Source organism: Apteryx rowi, unplaced genomic scaffold, assembly GCF_003343035.1.
Source record: "Apteryx rowi isolate R43461 unplaced genomic scaffold, aptRow1 scaffold_309, whole genome shotgun sequence".
NCBI lineage: Eukaryota > Metazoa > Chordata > Aves > Apterygiformes > Apterygidae > Apteryx > Apteryx rowi.
This window is the reverse complement of record NW_020449519.1, coordinates 73,816-99,577: the sequence shown is the minus strand read 5'-3', so window position 1 is coordinate 99,577 and position 25,762 is coordinate 73,816. Positions and strand designations below refer to the sequence as shown.

At 40.6% G+C, this 25,762-nt stretch overlaps 1 protein-coding gene across 1 annotated transcript in view; it reads right to left on the bottom strand.

Annotated features, from left to right (window-relative positions):
• The window catches only part of SCIN (scinderin), a 57,025-nt gene extending 31,312 nt beyond the window's left edge, over positions 1-25,713 (bottom strand). Inside the window, exons 1-4 of the mRNA XM_026070299.1 lie at positions 25,503-25,713; positions 19,702-19,856; positions 17,949-18,110; positions 5,147-5,296 (exon numbers count right to left, since the gene is read on the bottom strand). Coding sequence (XP_025926084.1) covers positions 5,147-5,296; positions 17,949-18,110; positions 19,702-19,856; positions 25,503-25,701 — 666 coding nt within the window. The 5' untranslated portion in view covers positions 25,702-25,713. The remainder of the gene's footprint in view (positions 1-5,146; positions 5,297-17,948; positions 18,111-19,701; positions 19,857-25,502) is intronic.
• Between the last annotated feature and the right edge of the window lie 49 nt (positions 25,714-25,762).

The window sequence follows — 25,762 nt, the reverse complement described above, 5'->3', positions numbered from 1 at the left end:
AGTTTAATGCTGGGCTGTTCACATTATCACTTTAAGTCAGTTCTAAGTACTGCTAGCTGTTACTGTACTTGCACTCTCAGACCTCAGGTTACATCAGCAATCTGTTGTGTATACAAATGCTACATTGTGAGATATCTGCTTACTACTGGAAGCAGTCAGAAGGACAAAAATCAGTATCAAAGCAGTATGTCCAAGGAAATAGCCAACAGGGCTAGAAGCTGACCCTAGAGGATTTCAATCCTACGTTGCTTTCTAAACCATTCAATCCTCTTGGTTAAAAGAAAAAAAGAGGAGTTAACTTTAGCCCTAACGTGGTCACTCCAGAGTCACAAAACTGACTCAAGCATTGCTAAGTCCTATTTTTGGATTGGTCTCATGAGGCTAAAAATTTCTCCATTACACAGTTGGAACGTTCAGGCCCAAGATTCAGCAAGAATGAGTAACTGTTCAGCTGTTTACATGTGAAAATCAAAATAGAATTGGCATCTGATTAGGTTTATTACAGACGGCTGTGACCGTGGACAGTCACCACAGTTACTGAGCATGAACAGCTGCAATTTGTCCAAGGTAGTCAGTTTATTTTTTAAATTTCCAAGGCAGCAATCCTGTACGGCAGTGCTTATTTAAACCTACCAGTCAGCATCTCATGTAAAATGCAAACAGGGATGTGCAACCAGATAGATAAACACCTTCAATGTATTTGTAAGGAAAATTCCAGCCTCATCTTCACAGTGGAAGAGTTCTAGTTACTCCTGTAGCATCTCAGATGATGTTCTGCACACCTACTGCAGGCCTGAGTGTCCTGGAAACATCGGATTTCCTGAGTGTGAGCACAAGACGGTCACTGTGTGTTCCCAAGTGGCCCCTGGCCATGACAGCAGATGAGAAAAGGGTTGCCACTTGCACACTCTGGCCACTCTCCTTTCCTAGGGCAAGCAAGCCACATCTTGCTGACCTGCCACAGCAATTCACCCAGCCCACAGCATGCTCCAGCCAGCTCCCTTTCCCACGGACAAATTGGGAACAGGTTGCCACCACTTGAACAAGTCCCTGCCAAAAAAGTGGCAGCTGGGAACAGGCAACTGCCCTTGTCAAAATAGCTCATCTCACCCACTGCCAGCTCCCAGCGGGAAAGCCGGCTGTCAGGGAAAGGGAGCACTGCTTCTGCTGCCTCCTACCCCCTCCCATGGGATTAGCAAAAATCCAGCAGGATTTGTTAGAGTAGATAGTTAGTCTCCATGTTGTGCCTCAGTGGTGGGGTATTGGCACAATAGTCTTGCTTTACTAGTTGGGATATTAATGGAGTATGGATAAAAATCAGTATCAGCTTGTTACATTGGTATTTGTGGTATGTTTGTCAACCTCTGCCTGGTGAACACTCTTCTAGCAGTGTTGCACAAGAACTCAAACCACTAATGTGGAAGCAGATGGATTTCTAACTTGTGGGAGGGGGAATCTTTCCTGACATTTATCAGAGGAGATAACTTCAGCAAAGCCTCTTTCTGATTTCAGCTAGATGCCAGATGAGGGGAGAGAAGGGAAAAAGAAATAAAAAAAAAAAACTACTTGAAGTATGTGATTTCTTCTTTGTTAGAAAAAAGATGATTAGAAAAAAGAACTAACTTTTTTCCCCCTAGGAAAGATGGAGATGGCAAAAATCGATTTCTAGTCTGAGTAACCAATAAGTTCAAATGTATGTCAATCTTGGCCCATTTTACCCTTAGCCAAACTATTAGGTTACTAAATTAATCAACAGCACGTGCTTTCTGCTTGCCTTACTTTGACGGCTCTGGCACTGTTCAGCTTTTGTCAGAAACCACAGTGGTTTAAAATGTTTTTTTTTAAATGATATCTGAGGATCTCTCAGTCTCATGACTTCTGGAATGGAAGCCTCACTATCCTGGTTCTTGGGACAAGACCATGCCAAAACTGAAATCTGCTTGCTAGTTTCCTTGTGAGCTTGTGAGAGTCACTTCCCAGATCCATCCGTGCTCTCCACAGATCCTCCACCGCAGTTCCAAAAGATCTGTTTTCCTTTTGGGCATATTATGAGGTCAAGTCACTTGCTTTTGTAAACACTGGCTATAAGCTCTGCCTCACCTTTAGAATTAAGCTAGTTTCTTTTAATAGCGGTGAGAAAAGAAGCAGAATCAAACTGACAATGTTTGACATTTTTGTCAGTCAATGCTGGAAAGCATTGAACAAGAGGCAATAAGTAATGTCTGTGTATTTGATCATTCATCTATAGCATTCAGACGTCAGTAAACCGAAATCTTCCTCCTCACTACACAAACATTCTGTGAATAATTTGCCAGACCAGCTGTTTTTTTGTTGTGCAGATTCATAAGCTCATTTTTGTGGTGTGCCTTTCATGTTTAGTAGTAGTCATGAGCTAAGTCACATGAGCCAAGATGCACAAGGATAAACTAAGCAAAAACACAGCAAATAAAGGTTAAATATCAAATCTCAGTAGAAGCTGTGTACCTCTACAGGATTTAAGAGTTTCTGTGGCTCCAACTTCAGTGTTTTTCTTACTTCTAGGTAAAAGACTATTCAGTTTGTTTTCCTTTGGCATGACCTGTGAAGTTTGCTTTGGAAAAACTTAGTGTACTGTCATGCTTTTGGAGAGAAAGCAATATGGGACACCAGATCCCCAGGAAGGTCTGAGCACTTTTAGAATCATAGAAAACGAATTTCTGTGACAAGTGATGCCTGCACATCCAATAAAACAGTGTGGCTATGCCCAAGATAACTAGTTCCCACAGCTAAAAGAACAGTTCTTGGATTTCTCAAGTCCAGTTGGCAATGCAAAAACAAAATAACAATAATAGGCTGGCCTCTCAAGAGTAAATATGCCCTCAGATGTTTCACTGTGTCATGGGTCTCATGAGACTGCTACTGTTCCCTACCACTCATTTTATTCATGTATTCTTTAGGGAAAGGAATGGCAGCTCCCCTCCTCTTGCCCACACTTTGCGATCCTGAGGGAATAAACAAGCATAGTATTTTCAGGGTAGTCAGCCTAGGCAAGCACTATAGGCAAGTTAGAGACGATTTCGTGGGAGCAAGGAGAAATCAAAATGAAGGCAAGGTACTGGATACACTTTAAGCAGGAATGTGGATTAATGGGCTTCATATGTTTGCTAGGCTATCCTCTTGGCTGTTTTGCAGCACATTTTGTCAGAGCTTGCAGTGACTGGGACAGCCCAGGCAGAGTTGCAGACTGTTGTGTGGGTGTCCCAGAGCAAGGGTGTCCAGCCAGAAAGCAGGCCCTGGCTGCTGACAAAGTCACTTGAGTCAAACTCATTGTATGGCTGGCAATAAATGCAGTGAAGCTACTTGCATTGAAATAACACTCATCTTCCCTCCCTATTCGTAGCCCAAAAGAACAAGCTGAAACTTTTCTTCATACACTGCTGGGCAAGTGGGAAAAAAAAGATTTATTCCCTGATATAGTAACAATGCACTACAGAATCAAAAAGCAACCTTGTCATTTTTCCTGCTCTTAATTGTGTGTCAAGGTTGCTACAAAACAACAGTGGTACACAGCTGAGCAGGAGTCTGGCAAATAGATAGACATGGTAGGCCATCATATCCCTGCCACTCATATCCTTTAAGGGGGAGGAGAAAGCCAACCTCCTCAAGGCCAGCTCTGCAGTGGGCCCATGTCCTTTTTGCTGCTGCACAGAAGTCTGAATTTGCATCTGCAACTGTAAGTCAGATAAGAGGTGCAAAGTGCAGCTATTCTGATCAACACGCCCAATTCACAGATGAGATAATCAGAAACCCCATCCAGAGCTTCAAATGTAAACTCCAAGGTGGGCTGGGCAATAGGACGCTGCTGCCTAGGGACTATGCTGGCACGGTGCTGTTGTGCCACTCAGCACTTGCCACCAAGCCACGGCCCGCATCCTGCAGCAGGCTGCAACTCTCTCAAATTTCAGGTAAGGAGCAGGAAGGCTGGGCTCAAAGTCTCAACCAACCATGTGTTCTTTTCATAAAAATTATTGATGTAAAGTATATCAGAGCCGATTTGAGAAGTCTATGAAAGGAGATCAAAAGCCAGGTATAGGTTTAGGGATTCCTTTCCTCCACAGAACTTAAGTGAGCTGAACGCCACCTCCCCTGCCTGGGTACACAGGCACCCACAGGCAAAATGTCTTTGCAAGCATATGGATAGATCATACAAAGCCATCATCATGGCTAGTATGCCCAAGGAGCTGGAGGCTCTGCACCTGGCATGCTTTGCTACTTAGGCAATTACTAGTTCATGTGACAAAACAGCATAAAATCATCATCAAAAAATAACAGCGTACTTGCCTATACCATTAGCATTGCTTCCTGAAGTTAATCTGAAGTACAAGATAATATTCTGTCTCAAATGTACATTTTCCATTTTACTGAAGGACTGCTTTATGACCCTGTTTCTTCCTTCCTCTTTAGAGGAGGAATGGAAAAAGCTAAATTTAGTACATAAATGCCAGTGATAATGCCTTTATTACTAAGTTAGTATGTGGACTGCAACAGCTCAGCAGTGCTGGTTAGTTTTCACAAGATCTGAAAATAACATAAATTTGGGGGGGTTTTTTGCACCCTACTTCGATCAGTTCTGAAATCCAAATGATATTTGTTTTTATTTTTTTTAAATAGTTAAACTTTCTAAACATAAGAGGAAGGGGCTCACTAGAAGCTATGTGCAGAGTTTGTAATAGGGGTGGTGATGCAAAGCAGCGTGCTTGATTCCATGCAATTTGCTACACTTTCTGGCATCCAAAACACAGTACTTCCAGCTGTTTGATATTGTTCCACCTTGATCCTGCTCTTTCGTCATATGAAGCAGATAGCATAGTTCAGGTATGAACTCTACTGTTAATTCAGTCACCTGTAGGCCAAAAAGGCAAATATTCTTAGTCCTCAGAAGAGGATTTTCAGCTGGTTAATTATCTCAGACTCTAATGCCCAGCATCTTTATCCTTTTTTTCCCTCCTAATCCAAGCAGTATTAACTGACCTACCACCAGCTCACTCTGAGGTCCTGGACTCATTGAAGAACACCAGGATTGAGCCCAACCCTGTTTAGCTCCTGAGCTGCAAAAGCATTTTAATCACAGCTGCATCAGCAATTGCATGAACTGCATGTACATTACCTCTATAAGTCGCTCTGGTTCACTTCCTTCTTCCACAGAAATTAACTGTGACCTTCCATTCCGCTCGTTGTCCCGAATACCAACAGCAACCTGAGTAGCCTTCAGACGTTCATATTTGTTGCATGCTGAGCCACACCACTGATAGATTTCCTATAATAATTAAAAGCACATGCATTAGCAACAACTCACTGAGCAAAATCATAAAATTAGCATTTTATTAATAGCCATCTGGTCTCACTGGATCTGAACCACAAGAACATAATTGAAATACATTAACTTTCACCAGATATCTTCTGAAAAGTATTTCTAAGTCACCTATATATTGGTAATATGCAAGATATTCATGTAGTGTAATTCACTATAGCATCCACATTATAAGAGACTGTTCAGTCTCAATTACCAGTTTTGGTTTGATTGAGTTGTATCCCAAATAGGGATACATCTCAGCTATTTGAGGAATCTGAAAATCTTAAGAGTTTGCTACTGCAGATTTTTTTTATTTTGTATCTAGTAGTTTCTTATCTAAGCTACTTCAGCAGTGCTGGTTCTCATCTCTGGCAAGAAAAAAAAAGTCATTTCAAAAACCTTAAAGAAAATACTGATTGTATCTGCTACTCAGAAGTAAAATAAGATCTTTATAACTAATTTTTATCTTGGTGACTTTTTATTGTAGAAGGATACTTGTCACTCACTGTGCTGCATCGAACCATGAAACCAGCTCAAGCAAAAACAGACAGTGTAGGTGTCTTCACAACTGGAAGATTTTTCCTCAGGGTTCAGCTGCTCTGATACACATGAAAATTTATTGACCTCAGATTAATGTGAGCCCTTCCCAACTTCAGTTATCACAAATATCTTCATAAGTGACTTGTTTAAGAAAAGCCTACGTTCAGAAAATACAGCAGCTAAAAATAAGCTGCTGTCACAGGAGCAATTCACCCCATCATGGTTACCCCCTTTACTGGGAATGCCTCAGCCACGGCAGCAACAGCTCTTCAGGCTGAACAGCAAGCTTGCTCTGGTGGCAGCAGCCCAGTCCTAGGTACCATCTCCAGCCCTTCCTATCACACAGCTGAATAGATGTTGCATAGGTATGATCCTCACATGAGAAGGAAAGAGCAGTTCATCTGGAGCAGAGCTTATTCCCACAAGCTTTCAGGGAGGAGGGCCACTAGAACCAGCCTAAGATTGACTAATCCAGACAGACCACAAGCCAAGCACCCCAAGTTTGGTTAAACCTCATTATTCATCCTAAATACAGAAAGTTTCAGGAGAAAGAATTTAGATTTCAGTCTTGAATGTTACTAAGAAAAGCCAGAACATAAGATGCAGAACCACTAGAGGCTGAACTGGAAGAAGTAGCCAAAGGAAGGGAATTAGCTTTTACTGGTTGCTTTTTTACCCACCTTTCCAACTTTTGGAGAGAAGTCACATGATTTTTTCCACAGAGTTCTAACAAGTAGCCCAAACAGTGTAGCAAGAACAAGAGGTAAACAGTCACTTTCATCTTTAGAAAAGGTTGAACTGGCTTGTGTCCATGTATGGTACAAATAATGGTAAGGAAAAATATTTAAGTGGAGTCCTCACCAAATAAGTTACTGAGGTCTAAAAGTTTTACTGGGTATATACAACTATATGCAGCTTAGATTTTTGACTGTATACTTATGCTATTTCTGCTGACTATCATCATTTAATAGTACTTGAAGTGCTGGCTTGAGACAACTGAGTGATGAAGTACTGCTTCTCAGCACTAGCAGATGCAAGCCTTTAGAATCCAGCTAATATTAATGCCATCTGCATGCAAGACAGCCCACTAGTAATTTCTCTTATTTACTTTTCACCAGCTTAGACAAAAAAATAAGACTCACTGATCTCACAGCCAAGTCCTCTCCCCTTCCTTTTGGGAGCTTCCTTCAAGGATGATATTCAAGGATATTTTAAGTTTATCTTGGGATTAGACAGATTCCCAGGGCTGGATCCCTTTCAACTTCTACGTGTTATGCAACAAAAGCCATGGGGATTTCAGCTTGCCTTTACAAACTTGACTGTAGATCTGAGACAGGAAAAATCTATTTTCCACATTTTGGTTCTAATCCAGAATCTGGAGACACATACTTGGCTTCCTATCTGAACCCTGTTTTAAATCTGATTAGATAGTTTTTCTTGTGGAAATGTTAAAAGTATCTGTGGATACTCAGGGAAACAGGATCATCTGAAGCATTAATGAATAAAGACTGCCTTGGGTGTATGTAGAAAGTCAGTTTGACCAGATTTTTCAATACAGTTACTATTGATAATGTGCTTCTCCAACTCTCCTCTCTTGAGTTTTGGGCAACTTTCCAAAACACATACTCCTTCTGTTTCACAAAATTTCAGAACTCAAGCTTATTCCTGGTCTATCTCCTACTAGTTGAGCTTATTTGAAGCAATGTGAAAAAACAGGGATCATTAGAGAGCCAACAGCAATAAATAGGAATTCCTTATTTCCCATGGGAAATAGAAGCAATAGGGAAGAGGAGGAAAACACATGCAGAAAAATAGCCAAGGAGGCTAGGGAGCTATTGTATTATCTCAGTGTATAGGCTGTAACTCATGAAAGTCACTGAGAAAAGTGAAAATTTCATTTTCAGTTGTATGTGTCAGTCTTCTCTTGGTCTTTTGGTAACTGGCTGTGCAACCTCAAACAGGTTAGATATCATTCATTTTGTAGATGAGAATGCTGGAAAGATTATTTATTGTACCGACCACACAGGAAACAGACTTAGTCATCATAAAGTACAAAGACCTTTATTTCTCAGGCAATAAATTCACATTTTCCTTTAACATCTCCTAGCAGTCCCACTGCAAGATCTGTCCTGGCTAGCCACCATTAACAGGATCTTCTCCCAGGTTTTTCTTCAGAGCTTTATTTTTTCACCAGTTTTGCCAATAAATAGTTCTATAACTAATGACAAAGCTGGGCTCTCATACAAGCCTACCAGCTGTATGCTTCAAAACAGCTTGAGGAAGAGGAAAGAGCTTTAAAGATCTACAGCAGTGGATTTCACATTTTTGACATGCAGACCTCATTTTCTTTATTGAATCCATATCTCTACAGGAAAATATACAATAAATTCAGTCCTACAACAGTTTAGTTACTTTCAGACCCTGTAATTTGCACACTACAGGTCCTAAACTACTGCAAGAAACTAGTCCCTCAAACAGTTTTCAGAATTCATTTTGCAAAAGATTGCTAAATTTTCCATGAAAAACACCATTGATACAATTTCATTTTGAATGTGTGGTTGTTTCAACTTATATGATGGAAAGAGGAAAAAAAATGAAGTTATTTAAGCTACATACACATTTTGTTAAAATGGGGAACAAGTACTTTTGGCCCAAACTAAGTAAAATTGCAATTTTATCAGCTGTAACCCTGAGAAGCCTCAGGCAATAAATGGAACCCAGGTTTTCTACTGCAGCAGCAGAAGCTTGGCTTGAACAAGCAGTCAATCTGAAAACATTCTTGATCTAGAGTACATACAGATGAGCAATATCATTCCTAAAGCCCCATCTTCCCTGATTTTAATACTGATTTAAAAAAGTTGGAGAAAGCAAGAATCTGAATGTTCTCAAGCCCTTGAAGATAAAGGCAGCATTCTTTATCAAAACCCTAGAAATTAAACCCTCAAGTACAAAATGTGTCATTTAATAGATGGGAGTGAACAGCCAAAAGCCATGAAAGTATATAATACTTATTATATTTAAGCACAAGAGTGTTAAACAAAATACTGAGTTCTACAAGCTCCTGGGAGTTTAGATTTAGCTATTTCAGTTCTAAAGTAAAACAAAACTTGTCAATTATTTTCAGATAACTCATTCTGAGGTCTCAGGATAGAAGTTCAGATAGATATTTCAAGTTTGCCTTCCCGATACAACTGATTCATTTCAATCTCCAGGAATATTTTTATGCATTTAAATCCAGAGACAGGATTAAGAGTTAGAGCAGCTTCTTGACAATGCTGATATTTATATTTGCATTTATCAGACATACCTATCCAGAATCATCTAGCTATCTAACCATGTTCACTGAGCTTCCGGCTTGTATTTTATTCATGTACATGTTCCTAAAAGTGCATGCTGAACTAGGGCCATAATATGGCATTTAGCTCTAGTTCACTCAGTTCTTTCACAATCCTGAAACTGTACTGCACCTTCACTAAATTTAGCCTTGTTTTGGTAACCATATTTTGAATTGGCAGGCTGACAAAAAAAATGTTTCTGTTAAAATGAAACTGGACCTCAAGTGTTCACTCCCCTCAAAAAAAAAAAAGGAACTTCATTCATCAATAATTCCTTTGCCAAGCCCTGTTTATTTTCAGAAGTCTTACTAGCAGTAATTTTTAAAACCTGGTTAACAGTTTAAGAGAAATAGACTAGCTATGGAAGAGAACTGCTCTGATACCTGATATTCATGGCTCTTGATATCAGTATCAAGATTGGATCAGTGATACAATTAACAGAAAATGTTATGATGAATAATCAGTGACCACCTGTAAGTGTTTAGCAGGCAGACTAAGATATCAAAAAAGAAGTCTTGCCATGTATAGAAAAGAAAGGTGTATAATTGCTAGAATTACAAGGAGAGCAGAGTTTTAAGACTACAAATCCAAATTATAAGTTTAGCTCAAGTCCTGAAATTCATGACTGGTCTTCATATGCAGAAGTCCAGGTTTCTGTCTGGTTGTTGGATTCTTTGCTTTCCAGTTTGTTTTTGATTAAAGAGAAAGTGGGTCAGCTGTTCCACCTCTCGTTGCAACATCAGAGCCAATCTCATACATGGAAACAGATCACACCTCTCCACACATTTCTGAGATCTGGAGTTTTAGGGGAAAAGGGGCTCAACACCTGCACACATAAGCTACAAGCAACTTAACAGATTCCAGGTATCAGGAATCTCAGCTTTTACTCCCGATAGCTACAGGCTTGCAAAGCAACCTTGAGCCAGTCACCTGAGTTTACTACAGCGCATTAGAGAGTGATGCAACACTTACCTTCCACACAGAAGTGTACTGCAGGATAATTATGTGTGGCTTATGTATAACTGAGATTATAAAAATACCATGGCACTTTTCCCTGAACTTTCACAATCCCTCTCCAATATACCTCCTGCCTTCCTGTTCTAGCTCTAACTTGGATGTAGAGCAAGAGAAGGCAAAACAAACAGAAGCTGCTCATTTCAGGAGTGACATAAAAACAAGTTTTCCCTTCTGACACAAGCCACCTCTATTCAATGGGCAGCCTGCTCAGACTGGAGGCAAATAAAAAAAGTTATACTGTGTCCCTATGTCCTTTCTATGAATCTAAGCCAGGGCTAAGAAAACAAAAGTCAAGTAGCATGAAGGACCCAATTTAATACTAGTTACAAACATGCCCTGAACATACAAATGTTCAAATCCTATACCTTTGTTCAAGATCCTAGCAACTTCCAGGCGCATACTGCACTATGATTTGTTTAATCCTAATTGAGAAAGGCATTTAAAAGCTAAACAAGTTAAATAGGTTTCAAAACTCTACTTTGATGCAAGTTTTTGTGAAGTTTCAGTTGTTAGAAAATAACAGCAGAGTATTTTAAAAATATTAAAGCTTCCTTCATCTTAAAGGATCAAAAAAAAATAAAGCTTTCATTAAGGAAAGACATCAAGCCAGTATCACAAGACGATATTCCCTCTCCATTCTTCATTGGCAGGCCCTGACTGAGCCTAAACCCCTGCACCTTTGCCAGGAATGTAATGTCAGCTCACCTTAAAAAGTTAGCACTTCTAATTAAGCATCAGCATGACTTAGCTTGTGCTGACTTAATATGTCTGTCAGGAAGTTGTCTTTGGTTGACATACACCAGTGCTACGTATGCAGGCACAGTTACAAAGCAGAGAGGCTTAGTGAGAAGTTTCAGCTAAAGCTGCTTGCTCATATGAACTCCACAACTCACAAAAGGGATAGATGCCAGGAAAAAGAAAAGATTTGTAAGGTCATTATTGCCTTAACGCCTCTCTTCTCTTAGGCTTAGCTGTTTCTATTCTATCAGATAGAAGCAGATCAGAGCTTTGGCAAATAACCACACCACCGAAAGCCACTGTGGTGTTTTCCTGGTGCACTGGTTTCTGTTGACCAGGCTTGCACAGAAAGGAGATGGGTCAAGACAAGAGGCACTGGAGTGCAGGAATACCCAGAGGAGTTGGCCAGATAACAGTCACAAAAAACAAAGATAAACCCACACACCCCAAAACGTACTCCTATTAAAAATGAGTGCTGCTATGACTCAATGAACCTAAAATCCCACTTGAGAGAAGTGGAAGGACCTAGCAAAGTTACAGGCAGATCGAACATGCATGAATATTTGCAAAGCTTTTGTCTCTCATGCTCCTGTTGTATCAAAACAATTGGCACACATCCGTATGGGATTCCTTCCATTGTCTTCGTGGTCATTAAACTTTTTGATAAGGCAACAGCTCATTTTAGTTAAAAACCTGTTCTTCATTGTTAAAGTCTAGTCTTTTAGGTTAAAGTCAATGGGTAGATTAAAAGGAATGATGTCAATACAAAATGTGAACTTGCAAGCAGACTTGAAAAATGAGCTTTTATGAGAACTGCAAACAGAAGTGCTTCCAATGCTTTCAGTTTTCATTAAAGCTACTTTTRAAACAAGTGCATATTACATCCCAGTGGTTCTCAAATACTAGCTTCTGAAAGCTTTGAATGAAGACCCCTAAAGCAAGAGGGTATATAGCTTCATTTTCAGCCAGAAAAAAAAGTGCTAAACCAAGGAAAGAGTCCAAACGGTGGGGAAAAATAACTGAGCAATAAAGCTGAATATAAGTGACTCAAATATAGCAACTTTTTGTTAGTTCAATAACTAATTCAGTTTTGCAGAAACTGACATATATACTAGAAGACTGTTTGGGTTGAACAAGGTTAATGTAGGCTTCTGGAGCCATTTTTCTCAGTAAAAATTATTCAGTGTTTACTGCTGTCTCAGCTGTTGACTTCTTCACACAGAAAAAAAATCATTTCACATATTCATCAAATCTGCCTTTTACATTTGTTGAAACTAACACAGTGAGCCTTTGAAAGTTGCAGAGTTTTGATAATCCAGTCCAAACTCTGAATTAATTCAGCCAGAATGCTGTCTGAGAGCACCATGAATGGCCCTAGTATAATTACAATAGCATCTTGGTAATCAATTTAGGAGTCTCCCATTTGATTCAACTGGAACAAGTTGTCAAGATAAAAAAAGTCAGATGTGTTACAGTTAAACACTATATTCATTTTTTCCTCTTGCACCTAACTGTTTTGTTAGTGCATTCTGGGAATATTTGTTGCTATACCACAGTGCCCCAAAGGGTGAGTACCAGTAAGACAGCCATTCTAAGTAACAGCAGTTCAAGCAGCAATGCAATGAATTTGGATTTCCTACAGCACCAGGAAGAAAACTACACTGCCTAAATACTTATGCATACATGTATAGCCTATCCACCAGAAGGTTCAACAAGCTCTCAGTCATTGAGTCTCCCAGTTTTTGTCCCTGTTTGCATGCAAAAAAGGAAAAACATCTTTCTTGTCCATATGGTATGAAGGAAAACTGCAAATCATGAAGTTTTAACTGAAAGGAAAAGAGGCTTAATAGTTATTGTTCATCATCTGATGACTTTGGGAACATGATATTATTTCCAGAATGCTGAAGCTTACACTACTGAAACTGTAACAGTAATTGGTTCACAGGAAAGTCAGATTACTAAGAACAGAGTAATACAAGATGCCTGTTTACTAAGATATACTGTGCATAGATATACCCATATTTCCCAGCTTTTAATAATCCATTAAGTTAAAGAACTAAAGGTATTTAGTTCTGCAAGCTCTGCTGCTTGTTTGGCAACTCTGTTACAGCATGACCAATATTCTAATTCTCAGGTGAGGGAGACTGGGGAAGAGGTTAGCTGTAGGAGAAACATGAATGAAAAACAGGAAAAAGTGGTTGGTTGGTAGTGTCAGAAAAACAGAACTAATGGTGATAGACTCCCACATGCAAGAATCTGTTCTTCCAGTCCTGTTCATTCCCAGGCAGTGACATTATAATAAAATGATTAATATGCTGATTGTGAACTGGTTTCTTGAAAGTGGTAGAAAGATCACCTAGGAAAGATAGTGCAAGCAAGGGAGATTACAGAAGCAAGCAAAGCTACAACTGTACTTAAGGCTGCAATGTGACATTGACTCATACCCATTTTATGGTTATGACTATTGGGTATCTGTCCTCTTGATCTTTACCGTTAAAAAGCAGAAATTATGTTTAGAAGAAAGTTAAGTATTTTAGTCTATAGCAAGTTAACAATTTATAAGTGACAAAAAGCCAGTCTTCTTTCTGCTTGATGTATTTCTAGTGTCTTTGTGCGAGAGCCATCTCTTCCCCACTTGAAATTATGCTACATTATGTGAGAAGCTCAAGTAGGAGCACATCAGTGAATACATGGTCACAAAAGCTTTACTCAGTCCCATTCTTCTGTCTTCTGACATCATGATTTTCACCTGTGATTTATGGAACCTTTGAGAAGCCATGTATGTCGATTGCTGTATGGCATAGCAAACTGATTTTCTTAAACACACTTTGCATGCTCTTAAATCTCAATCCAGCAGCCTCTTAGCTGCTTACAGACCACAGTTTAGAAGCACCACCATTGAAACAAGAAGGACAGACCACTGAGTGCAGTTTGTCTTCAGTGTTTACTGAACTTTTGGTATAGTTACAACCTAGCCTTCTGCACTCCTGACAGCCACTTCCTTTGGGGACAGCAGTAAGATTTAACAGAACTATGCTTGTACTGACAAAACTTTTTGGCATAGGTCAGGCCCAAGTTCAGAGAACTGCTCAGCATTTATCACCCATTATGCTTTTTTTTTTTTTTGGGGGGGGGGGGGAAGAACTGTCTCAATTTCCTTATAGTGGTCAAGTGATATGCAGCCCTCTTCCTGCCCTCTGCATTCTCTTGGTGAGTAGCACTGTTGCTGCCTCCCTTCAAAAAGAAAGTCAACCAGTCAGAATTAAACTTTATACTTCACAAATTTCTATCTGAACAACTGCCTAGAGAATATTTTTACAGGTCACCAAGGGTGTAACTTTAGATGGCCTTCCTACTGCAGACGGTTTCCTCAAATCAAGTTGAGGAACTTTCAAAGTCAGTTGATCACTTTTCAAGCAGTTTTATTATATTGCTACTCCCATTGCTCCTGCCACATATGTTTTGAAAGTTACCCTTTCTCTCACTGAGTCTTTCAGTCCTTCCCATATTATTAGTGTCCCTCAATACTCACATTTTGTACATTGCCAGTATAGACCAATGTATCCACAGAGTGAACCTCAATACTGAGGACTTTCCTCCCTTCTTTAAACCGATAAGTGACAAAAGATAAGTATCTAGCACATCACATCAAATATATATGCTGTATTAAAATATGCATTTGGCTAATACTAAGATAGCTTAGAAAAAAAAATATTATCCACTGAATGCCACAGTGATTTCCTTCCCTTCCTCAGTCATTCTCCATGCCCTCTCCCACTGCTTCATTTTCCAAAAATTTGTCTAGATGATGGAGGAGAAAGAGGGATGTGACTAAGGGAAGGTGGCTGGACACAGTTGCTTCTGCATCATGCATCCTCCAGAGGTAGAGGGAGACAGCACAGGACAGGGCCAGACAGTTTATGGCAGCCAAGAACTGCCAGACATGTCCTGGTGCCTCTCAGGTGGGAGGCAAGGAAGAGCTCAGCACCCTCCAGTGAATTTGCCTCCAGCCAAAAGGATGGGATGGGCAGCATGGCAGGCAACCATGGCTTCTGAGAGGGCTCAAGCACACCTATACCAGGACAGGATGTGCTAAGCAGCACCCAGCATTAGGCTCTTTACTCCAGGTCTTGTACAAAGCCTTCTCAGCAACTGCTTTGTACCTAGGTTGCCTGCTCAGTCCCAAAAATCTCCCTTACAAGGGGACTCCCAGATGCAAATGCAGAGGTGGAATGTAAATCTCTTGCAGGGGAGAGAGAAAAAAAGCCTGACATTGCAGAGATCCTCATGATCACTCATTGCACTGAAATGTTGAAATTGTAGTGCTCATGTCATGGGCTTACAGAAGATTGTTTGGATAGAGGTCTTTACACGTTTCCAACAGCAAGTGACTCAGATCAGTGCCCAAGAGCTAATGTGTTCTCTATTTGCAGCTATTTCCTACTCCAGTCTAGGAAGTTCGAAGTAGGCAAATGTTTTGATAAGATTTGAGCAGGATGCTTAAAATGCTGCAAGTTCGGCTTTGTAAACAACATAGTTAGCTATGAGGTAAACATCAGAACCCAAACTATCTGAAGCTAGCTGGAAATGCACACAGAAGCTTTCATACTTAGGTAATTGTCACCAGCAAGGGAAGTGTTAGTGGCCAATCATTGTTTTGTTCCTGATTAGCAGCTTTTTTAAGTTATCCCTTATCTGTTCAGACCACAGGTTTAAAGTACTGCAGTAATTGAGCTCAATGAGAAAAATAAATGATTTCTTATTATATTAGATGACTGGTCTGATAAAGTTAACAGGAAATGGGCTGCACAAGCAGTTTTATAGTGCTATGGAGACCATCTCTCTAAGAAGTACTTTTCCCAGTCCCTTAGCTAACCAGAAATTCATCTTACTTGACAACCTACAATAATTTGATATTAAAAGTACTGGCCATAATCTCATTATTTCATGCCATTACTGCCCATTATTCTCAGCTGATGGTTCAGTAGTGCCCTGTGATAAATCGCAAGGCTCAGAGCAACCCTACTCATTCATTTTATTTCAGTTATTAAAGACATCTCCTTGAGCTAAAAATCCCTAATTTTTAAGAACCACCCTAAATTTGATTAAGAGCTCCTTTGATGTCTTTACAATGGAACTCTAGTCATGGAAAATTTCAATCTAAAATATAGTTTTCAGAAAATAGTGCCACAGTGGAAGCCTTGAGCAAGTTCTAAACATCTATTTCTCCATAGACACTTCAGCTAGACTTACACATATTCATCTTTGTAAAAATAGAATTTCCTTTCTTGAGAGTTGAAAAGCAAATGTGTTGAAATATTTCGAAGTAAATGAAGATGAAATCACCAAAAATTTGGGTGCTGAAACAGTTCCCTGCCCCAAACATGTTTATGCATCCAAGAAAAATCTACCACTCAGAACACCAGTAAAGCAAGACCAAAAACTTATCAGTCATATGATTTGACCAACACTCCCCCATAGCATAACAYATGGTAAAAAGATACAGATGTTGCTCCCATCTGATCTTTCTTCCTACCAAGAGAGGGTTACATCACTGCTTGATCTCTGTCTTGTCAAACAGGAAGTCAGAAGCCAGAGTCAGTTATACCAGAAAAGGCTCACAATGTACATTCAGTATTAGAAGTCAAGAAACTAATGTGTTATTACATTTCAATTGCTTAATGACAATGCTCTCCTCAAACAGCATTCACCAAGAGGAATGAACCCTAAGATATACATGTAATATCACCAGATAGCTATAGGGCATTTGAGAGTCATTGCCATGTCTGCAGCATGACTTTAGCAATTACTTTATGCAAACTGAGTGACCAGAGCTCAAAAAGGACCAGGGCAAGTGGAAGTCATGGCATACAGCTGACTCCAGAAGGTGTCCACAGGGAGGGAGGGGACACCACACACCATGCAAATACCCACAAACAGAAACACCCACACACAACCAAGTCCTGTGACAGTCCAAGTTCAAAAGCAGCATTTTCTACCAAAATGTAGCTCCAATATCCCCCTACTTCCTTTCACAAATCTCCCTTGGGAGATGATTGGATCTTCTATGCATCCTTAATAGACATCACATTTAGAGATAATGGTTTGGATATTGATCCCTTAGCTGTTTCAGATGATCAGAGCATACAGATCAGGAGGAGCTGAATGATACTAGGAGAACAGTGTTAACCAGTATTATTTTCTAATCTGAAGACTGCTGAGCATGATAAAAATCTGGCAAGCATAATCAATATAGCTGCCCAATACCAATATCTTCCCCTAAGTAGGGAAGGGAAGACACCATAAGAACGATAAACCAAAAACCACTTGCACACAGATTAGGAATTGACACTATTTTTCTAGAAGGCCTAGTCCCTCACAATCCAAGTGTCACACCAGGGAGTTTTTCCAGAGAAAGTCAATTTTATAACATGAGTTCAGAACAACTCCTTTTTCAATGTTTTAGGGAACTCTTCTTTGAAATCTTGAATTATTTAACCACTTCCTTTTGAAATGTAAAAGTTAAAACCAGCTGCTGTTGCTACCTTGCACATAAACTATTTTCCCTTTTTCATGTTGAGCTTTTGAAAAAGTCCAATTTCCGTGTTCAGTTCTGAACCTTAGCAGTAATTTTGCCCATTCCATTTGTGGCTAGCACCAACGTCAGAAAGGACTTCATGTGAACAGCTTAAGGTTTAGAGGAATAAAATCCTTCTCACATCAGCATCAGTGAGAAAAAAAAAATCTTAATGCCTTGAGTGTGGAAGACAATTGTTTCCTAAAGCACAATGTGTGTACTTCATAAACCATTAAGGGCAGTTTTGAACCTGCAACATGTTGCAATACTAAAACTAGTTTCTGAAGCAGTCTTTCAGTTGGTTTGGGCAAGTGACAAGTCGGTTGTATATTTTAAGGCACAATTCAAGCCTTAGAAAAGATGCTGTAGCTCTTACTTTTCAGCACTTATTTCTCTGTGAAAGACTTACGGTTCCAAGGTCAATAATGAAACAATCTCCTTTGTTGAAGCTGGTCCAAGCAAGGGGAACTTCAGTGGCTCGTACTACTCTCCGGCCCTTGATATGCAGAAGCCTCTGGGCACTCAGATCATTAGTAATAACATGCTTAAATCCAGAGGCAACACCACCTGCCTGAATAAAAAACACAAAGCAGCAAGCTTTACTTCAGCCTTGTTTCTGCAAACTACCTTTTTGCTACAGCTGAGAAACTAGCTAGGAAAAAAAAAGTTATGCAGTAAGAGATGAACCAGAATCGCATACAGTTTTAACAACACTGACCACAGACCAGATAGACATGGTGAACACTTCTGCAGCTGAACTTCCTCATGTTGTGAGCCTTTATCAGACAGTCTGCTTTTAAGCTTTTTGTGAGCGAGAAAGGAGAATGGGATTTACTGCACTCTCCCCTGCACCATCCTAAGGTTAAGGTAATGTTGAACCTCACTGTTAGGACAAAACAGACTAGGTTACTGAATAGAGACTGATGGAAAACAAAATATGCAGTTCCTGGGTGGATTTTCCCAACTTCTTAAGTCTCAGAAGTTTAGGTGGTTTTAATGTCYAGTTATGTCTAAAGGGAGATGTAATTCCATAGCAGTTCTGAAATTTTCTGAAATATTTGCTACTTAGCAGGCAACCAAGCAAAGAACACCAAACCAGGTGAGGAAATAAAACATTGATTATAACAGTTATAAATTTAAGCCTAACTTATTCCTATAAACTGGCTGGGCTACAAGGTCCTGTGGGGCAGTATTCCCAACTCCTCCAGGATATGCAGACTCTGGGTTGGAGCAGCCAGCCACTCAAGGAAGAAAAAAGGAAAAGAGCAGGCAGGTCACTGTCAAGCCCTCTTACTCAAACTAAGGTTAAAAACTTCAGTTTGATTGTTTAGACTGACAGGTTAAAAACCTCCATAACAAATTTTAAAAAAAATAGTGACTGAGTGATGTCTCCCAGAGCATCTAGTAGGTCTAAGCAGCTTACACAGTCACAGAAGTTCACAGCCACAGAAAAATGCACAGTATATTTCTCAGAAGATACATTACTTTATTCCTTCAATAACATAGATGGCTCAGATGTTCCTTTCCAAAGTTACTGAAGTGGCATGGCAAGGAGGCAGCTGATATTAGAGCTGACTGAACATCAGCTTTCTAAAATATAAGAGGTTTTCATGAAAAGTATTTGGGGTTTTGTTTTTGTTAGCTACCTCAAAGATAAAGATAACTGCAATAGTACTGGAAAAGTTATTCCATACAGCATAAGTACATTTTTTTTGACCAAAACAAGGTGGTCTCAGCCTCTTCCACTGTGTTCATGTCTGTAACCACTTAAACATATTGGATTCTGGATTTGAACAAAGTAATCCAGTCCACTGCATAGAAATGGCTTCTTTGAGATTTATTACCTCCTAAATACAAGAAGTCCCAGCTGTGAGCTCCCTTAGTGACAAGTACAAAATCTCAGGGTAGCTTAATTTGGGGGAAACATTTGGGCCAGGTTTGCAGTTAACAGCAAAGGCTGGTGCACAGAGTACATCAGCTTAAGTACTGCACTCATAGTTTAGCACACGTAACAGATCTAATACCACTAAGTATTAAGAAAGCGTTTCTTAAACATTCAGTAGCATACAATGCTGTTTTTTTCAAGTCCATTAAAGATTTGTTTTTACTTTGGGGGACAGTGTTACATATGTAAGAGTACATTTTCTCAGCTAGCTCTTTACCTTGTACTTAATTCCTCCTTTGAAATATCCCACAAACTCAGTAGACTCATATCCTTGAATTTCTCTACTCTGTACAGGCTTTCCTCCTAAGTAGTCATCCATCTGAACAGCAAAGATAGCCGCAGCTGTGCTTTCATCTTGGGTACATTCCTTTCCTGAAACAAGATGAGATTATGTCTATTAAGCACCAATATGTACCTTTGAACTCTGTTGTAGAAATGGTTTCTGTGACAGCCAAACACCATCTTCTGCACCTTGTACAGTCTGTATGTGCTATGACAGAGCACTACATGATAACCTTGATCACTGTCAAAAGCACTGTCTTGACCATTTCTTAGCTACCTGCAAATAGACATCATAAGCTGAAAACAGGAGGCGAAAGCTGAATTTCTCTCTTCTCGACCCCTTTAAACAATAATATATCTCAGTGAAGCGAGTTTAGTGTAACAAATGTCTGTGGTAGCCCATTTTTGCACTCAAGTTGAAGTGTGAAGACCCCCAGGAAGGTAACATTATAAGACTGGTTAGACAGTAAACCATATTAAGAGTAAGAGCAACTCACCACCTTATTTTAACTTTATAGTCTAGGAAAGTGTTGACTGTTCCTATTGACATGATAGCACAAGCAAGGATATTTTGCATAGATATCTTTTATTAGATCACCTGATATAGTTAGGAGAAAGAAAAGCAGCTTTGGGGCTCCGCTACAAAGTATGCCCTGATGAAGTAAGTACCTTTTGTGATCAGTCTGTTCCCAAAGCTGTGGCAAAACAGTCTTCCTTACCTAGTGCATTGATGGCCTACTCACTCTGCAAAGCAGGCTGTATATTAGAATAAGATTGAAGCCTGGGCAATGGGGAGGAGAGGCTGATCACATGCCAGCCAGGGGCTGGGGCTACAGGAGGCCCATCAGCAGGATACAAGGAAAGGGCAAAGTGTGGCAGAGGGGGACAGGGTACCTAAGGGCAAGCACTGGAGTCTCTCCTTGTTCTCTGTAAGAGAGGAGCTAGCTCATCAGTGGCTCAGCAACACAAATCCCACACAACCCCCCTCCACCCACAAACCCCTTTCCCAAGCATCATAACACTACTCCACATCTGCCAGGAGCAGCAACACCACCACTGTGGCTTTTTTGTGGGGCACATGGGCACTGAAAACCTACAGTAAGAAAGCAGCAAGGATGAAGTAGATGCCAAAGGGACAAAGAATAATGGAGGCATAAGGAAGAGAAAGCAATGAGGGCTGCCCAAAAGAGGTAGAAAAAAATCACTGAAATCAGGATACAATCCAAGAACCTCTAAAAAAAATCCCCATCACTCAAGTGATTCATATCGCCACACTGCAAGTTCTTCTTTCTCAGACTTCAGTCTGTGTAAAGTTATTGCTAATGTTTTAATATGGTTATTCCTTTCCATTGGAACTAGATCCTTTAGATTTATTGCTTGTAATTATACAAACAGGGTTCAGGGTCCAAGAAAACTGGGTTTGGAGCATCATTAGATATCAGAACCATTACCATGGCTCAGTCTCACAGCTGTTGTGCAATAAAGTAGTCAGCGAAAACCTGCTAAAAAAACACAAGTGAGCATCAACCCTAAAGTGAGCAGTAATAGTGCTGTTCAAACCTTTCCACCAGCATTTTAATAAATTTAAAATTGTCAGACTTTGACTTGTCAGATCCCTGAAATCCTGTATCTAACAGAGCTAGTCTGCAAAAGTGGTTGTCACAAGACATACCTGATGGTCTGTTTGCAAAGCTAGCATAGTCTTTCCATTGAGCAGAAGAGTCAGTTAGTAGCTAGAGTCAGTTAACTAGAAAGACATCCCTCAATGCCTGTGCAGACATCCAAACAACAAGTGCTGAGCTAAGTTAAGAACAGATACCACTACCAAGATGCAGTGTGAGCCTGCTTTGATCACCTTGCTATGCTAACATCATTCCAGCAGCTGAGTTAGTTTGTCCAGAAATTATCCCACCTGGGCTGCACTTTGCTGTGATATTAGCCATATACTTGCTGTAGGCAAGATCTGCACAGGCCACTGTTTTGCCAAAGCAGCTTAAAGCCTTCACAACTATGGACTTCACTGTTGTAAYGGGAACAAGGGCAAGCCCAGTAACCCAAACTAACTGAGGAGGATTAGCTTAGCTATCTAGAAAAGCACCATTGCCCATAGTCAGTTTTAGGGTACACAGGCATAAGTTTTACTAGGCAAAAAGCAGTGAAGGGAAGTGTTAGAAAAGTCAAGTTACATAACTTGACATTTCCTTATCTAGAACAAACTTTTATTGTAACATTGGGCACCCATGTCTAGAGTCCATTTGTTAAGAGATGGAGTACTTGAATGATTCAAGTAAAAACTTCCAAAGCGTTAGATGGGAGGAAAAAATTTAAAAAAGTAAATTAAATAAGGATTTGAGGACTCAGGACTCCAGTCTCAGGCAGTAGCCAAACACATTTGATGAAAAGACTCTTGATTTGTTTTCTTTGGAAATTAACACAATTACTATTTAATTCCAGATTCTCAAAAACTTTTGCAAAAAGCGCATCCAACAGTTGTAAGGAGAAACTACCATGCCAGCTTTAGTTCTGCAGCTGAGACAAACTAAACTTGCTTCAACAGAACTAGCTATACCTTTCTCATGGAGTAAAAAGGTTAGGTGCCTCTGTCCTGCACAGTCCTACAAAGCTCTGTCACTGTACACATTCAAGAGAAAAGTATAGCCAAGAATGCTATCCCCCATATAGCTAAGGAAGTGGGACACATTGTCTGCACAGGGGCAAGGAGCATTTTTCAGTTCCTAGCCTGAGCATATATTCCAGCTGTGTCATTCAGATTTACTTTTCCAAGCAAAGCACTGAAGTCAGTCCTGTGAATTTGGCCAAGAAGCCAAGTACTGTAGTTCTACCACTTTGCCCTGTTCTTAACAAGGAAATCATTTTTCTCTGAAGAAAAAGAAAAATTGGAGCGTCTCAACCTACAGGTTCATATTTTCAAACCAGCAGATCTCCTCTGGTTGACAAGTTTATCTTTACCTTTTTATTATGTTTGCCCCTGTTTTGTTTTCATATACCATTATAAGTAGGTGCGGAAAGCTATACAGTTTCAGTTCTTTAGCAATAACATTGTCATCATGACTAGTTACCAGAGAGTTACTTCAGAGAGAGCTCATCTGTAAACAGTTTTTCATTAAAGAAGAAACTTCTCCATTAAAGAAAGCTAGCTTAGCTTAAACCAGTCAAGTATAGCATATTTTAAGTTAGAGAATACATTTAGATAACTTTGATTGCACTGAGTTATAAAAAAAAAAGTTAGAATCTACACTAATCCAAGGACACTGCTAGAAAAGACCCTAACTTGCAATAAGTGAAAGGACAAAGAACTAGTGTGCACACTGAAAACTGCAACAAGTTATAACCAACAAATTCTGCATATTAGTGACATCTGTCACTATTAGTGACATAGTGACATCTGTCATGTTTTAATTTTCTAAAGAAGTTTTTGGAAGCATGCCCACCCCAGTTTGAGATGCCAGAAGGAGAAAGTTTAGCTGTATGCAGCCTTCTTGGCCAAAGAGCAGGCCCTGGGCTGTTAAAAAAATACATGACAAAAAACAGAAGAGAAAAAGCTATTCTGTGAGTGAAGGGGTGCCTTCAGGAACATATTTTCCTAAACTCCCAACTGATTGCACTGAATGAGCCCACGCATGAGACTAAGTTTTGGCCATTTTGCCCGAGGACAGCACAAGGTTGCACCAAGGTCACTGACCACCCTCCCATGATCTAGACCTCTTTCCATTCCCTCAGGTGTGCTCAAGGTATTAGGAGGCAACTTGCTGCTGCATGATATGGAAACTCAATGTTTTATTTTTATGCTGGGCTGGGGGGGGGGGGGGCAATGTATATAAAGTCAGAATCCATCTAGATTCAAAGCCAGCATATGTGAGGCCCAAACAGATGAAGGGCAGGAGTGGCAAATGCATCACCAAATGGCAAGGCACTCAAGAATCAAGTATGCAAAAGTATCCAGGTTAGAAGGCAAATGTGTAGCAGGTGAAAAATCCATAGGGTTTCCACCAATCTAATTTCACAAGAATTCTTTCCATCCCAAAGTCTGACTGATAATTTGACTTTAGTTACTCCTAGGAAGCTTACAGGAAGTCTTCAGAAAGACTGAGGTCTTTTTTTTTAAACCTGTGGGCCAGTGTTTGCTCATAAGGAAAAAGTCTGGCATCTCTAAGATTAGTGAGAATCAAAGTCAGAGGTAGCACAGTCATTCAAACTCCTGCCCAAATCCAACTGCCCTTTCCTGTATACCTTACATGGGGTTCAGGTATCCTGTTGCCATTAAACTTTGCAGGAGCATTTCAGCATTCCCTGCCCTCTACTGCAGGGTCTTGCAAGCAGGAAACAATTTCCAAGCTACTAAACGCACTGATGTCAAAAGTCTTTTTCATAAAAAATGAAGTACACCCAGGCTGCTTGCAGCTGTTTGCAATACCCAGATATCACATCAGCATGCAATGCACATCAGCATGTCCAGCTAGGAGATCTTTAGCTAACAACAAAAAGGTTCAAGTTAGTTCCAGTGTTGGTTACTATTTTGATTTCAGTTCCACAGAGGTAAGAATTCTCCACAACTTTCTGAGGAGAGTCTACTATATTTTAACTACTACATAAATGCTAAAAAGATAATAGGTATCCAGTACAGTACTGACAGGCACTAACATCATTAACAAAGGTCTAAATCACCAAACCCTGCTAATAACTACCATTGCTGCTGATATGAGAACGTTCGCCAGAAATTCATTTATGTTGCCATCTATGATTATACTCATCACGGACAGATGCTGTCCAGCATCCAGCTCTTTTAATTTCTCATTGACACAAGTGAAGCTAAACAAGCTTCAAACATTTGTGCAGAAACAATCCCAGCTTTATTGGCTATTGTTTTTCCACACATCCAAAAGCACATCGAGATCCATGGGAACTCAAACATTTCAAACACATTAATATTAATACATATCAGCCTGTTGGTGTACATTCACAAGGTGACTGCATACAAACACAAGCCTCAGGGTGATGAGAAAAGACAACAGCAACAGATCTCCGGTTGCTACACAGTGAACGACTGAGCAGTATGAGCCGGATACCAGTGTTCCCTGTTTCTTGAGGTGGGGCTTTGCTAGGCTATCACATAATGTTAGAGAAAATGGGTTTTTACAGCTCTGGTGACTTCAGCTGCAGCCTCTCAAACACTATCATCAGAAAGCAAAGTTAGCCTAGCTGTCACTTCTCTGAAAAAGTCAACATCCAGACACCAGCCAGCATAACATCATTACAGGGAAGAAAGCTGAAAGAAAATTTTAGTCCTAAGGGAATCAAAGGAAAAAAAAAAATCTTCTTCAGCTGAATATGGGCAGGGATTTACTCTTGAATCTTGGTTGGATGCTGCCAGCACTTGGCTTTAATCCTTCACCACTTTCCCAACCAATACCACAAAGCAAGCAAATACATTCCCGCCTTCCACACCCATTTCTTCATCCCAAGTCCCTTAGCACAGCAGCAGAGGCAATTAGGCTTGGCATCAGCCCGATCCCTGGCTGCAGCCCTACTTCTGTTACTGAAGTGCCTCAACTTAGAAGCATCACGCTTTCCGCGCTTAAAAGTTCATCTCTCGATGCCCCAGAGCCCAGCAAAACAGCAAGACGCTTCGGCAGGAGCAGGAGGCCGAGCCGCCGGGGGCAGCGGCGGGCCCCGCTCCACCGCCCCGGCGCAGCCCGCGCCCCGGCCGCGCCGTACCGAGCCAGTAGTGGAGGCGGTAGGCGACGGCGCTGCCGCGGCGGGCGGTGAGCAGCACCAGGTAGGCGTCGCCCACGAAGAAGTCGCCGTGGCAGCTGGGCGGCACCGGCACCAGGTCCAGCCGCTCGATGCGCCACACCTGGAGCCCGCTCTGCTGCCCGGCGCGGGCGAACTCCTTGTGGTACAGCGCGGGGGCCATGGCGAGCGGCAGCGACAGCAGAGCGGTGCCGGCCCCGCGGCCTTATAGCGCCGGCGGGGGC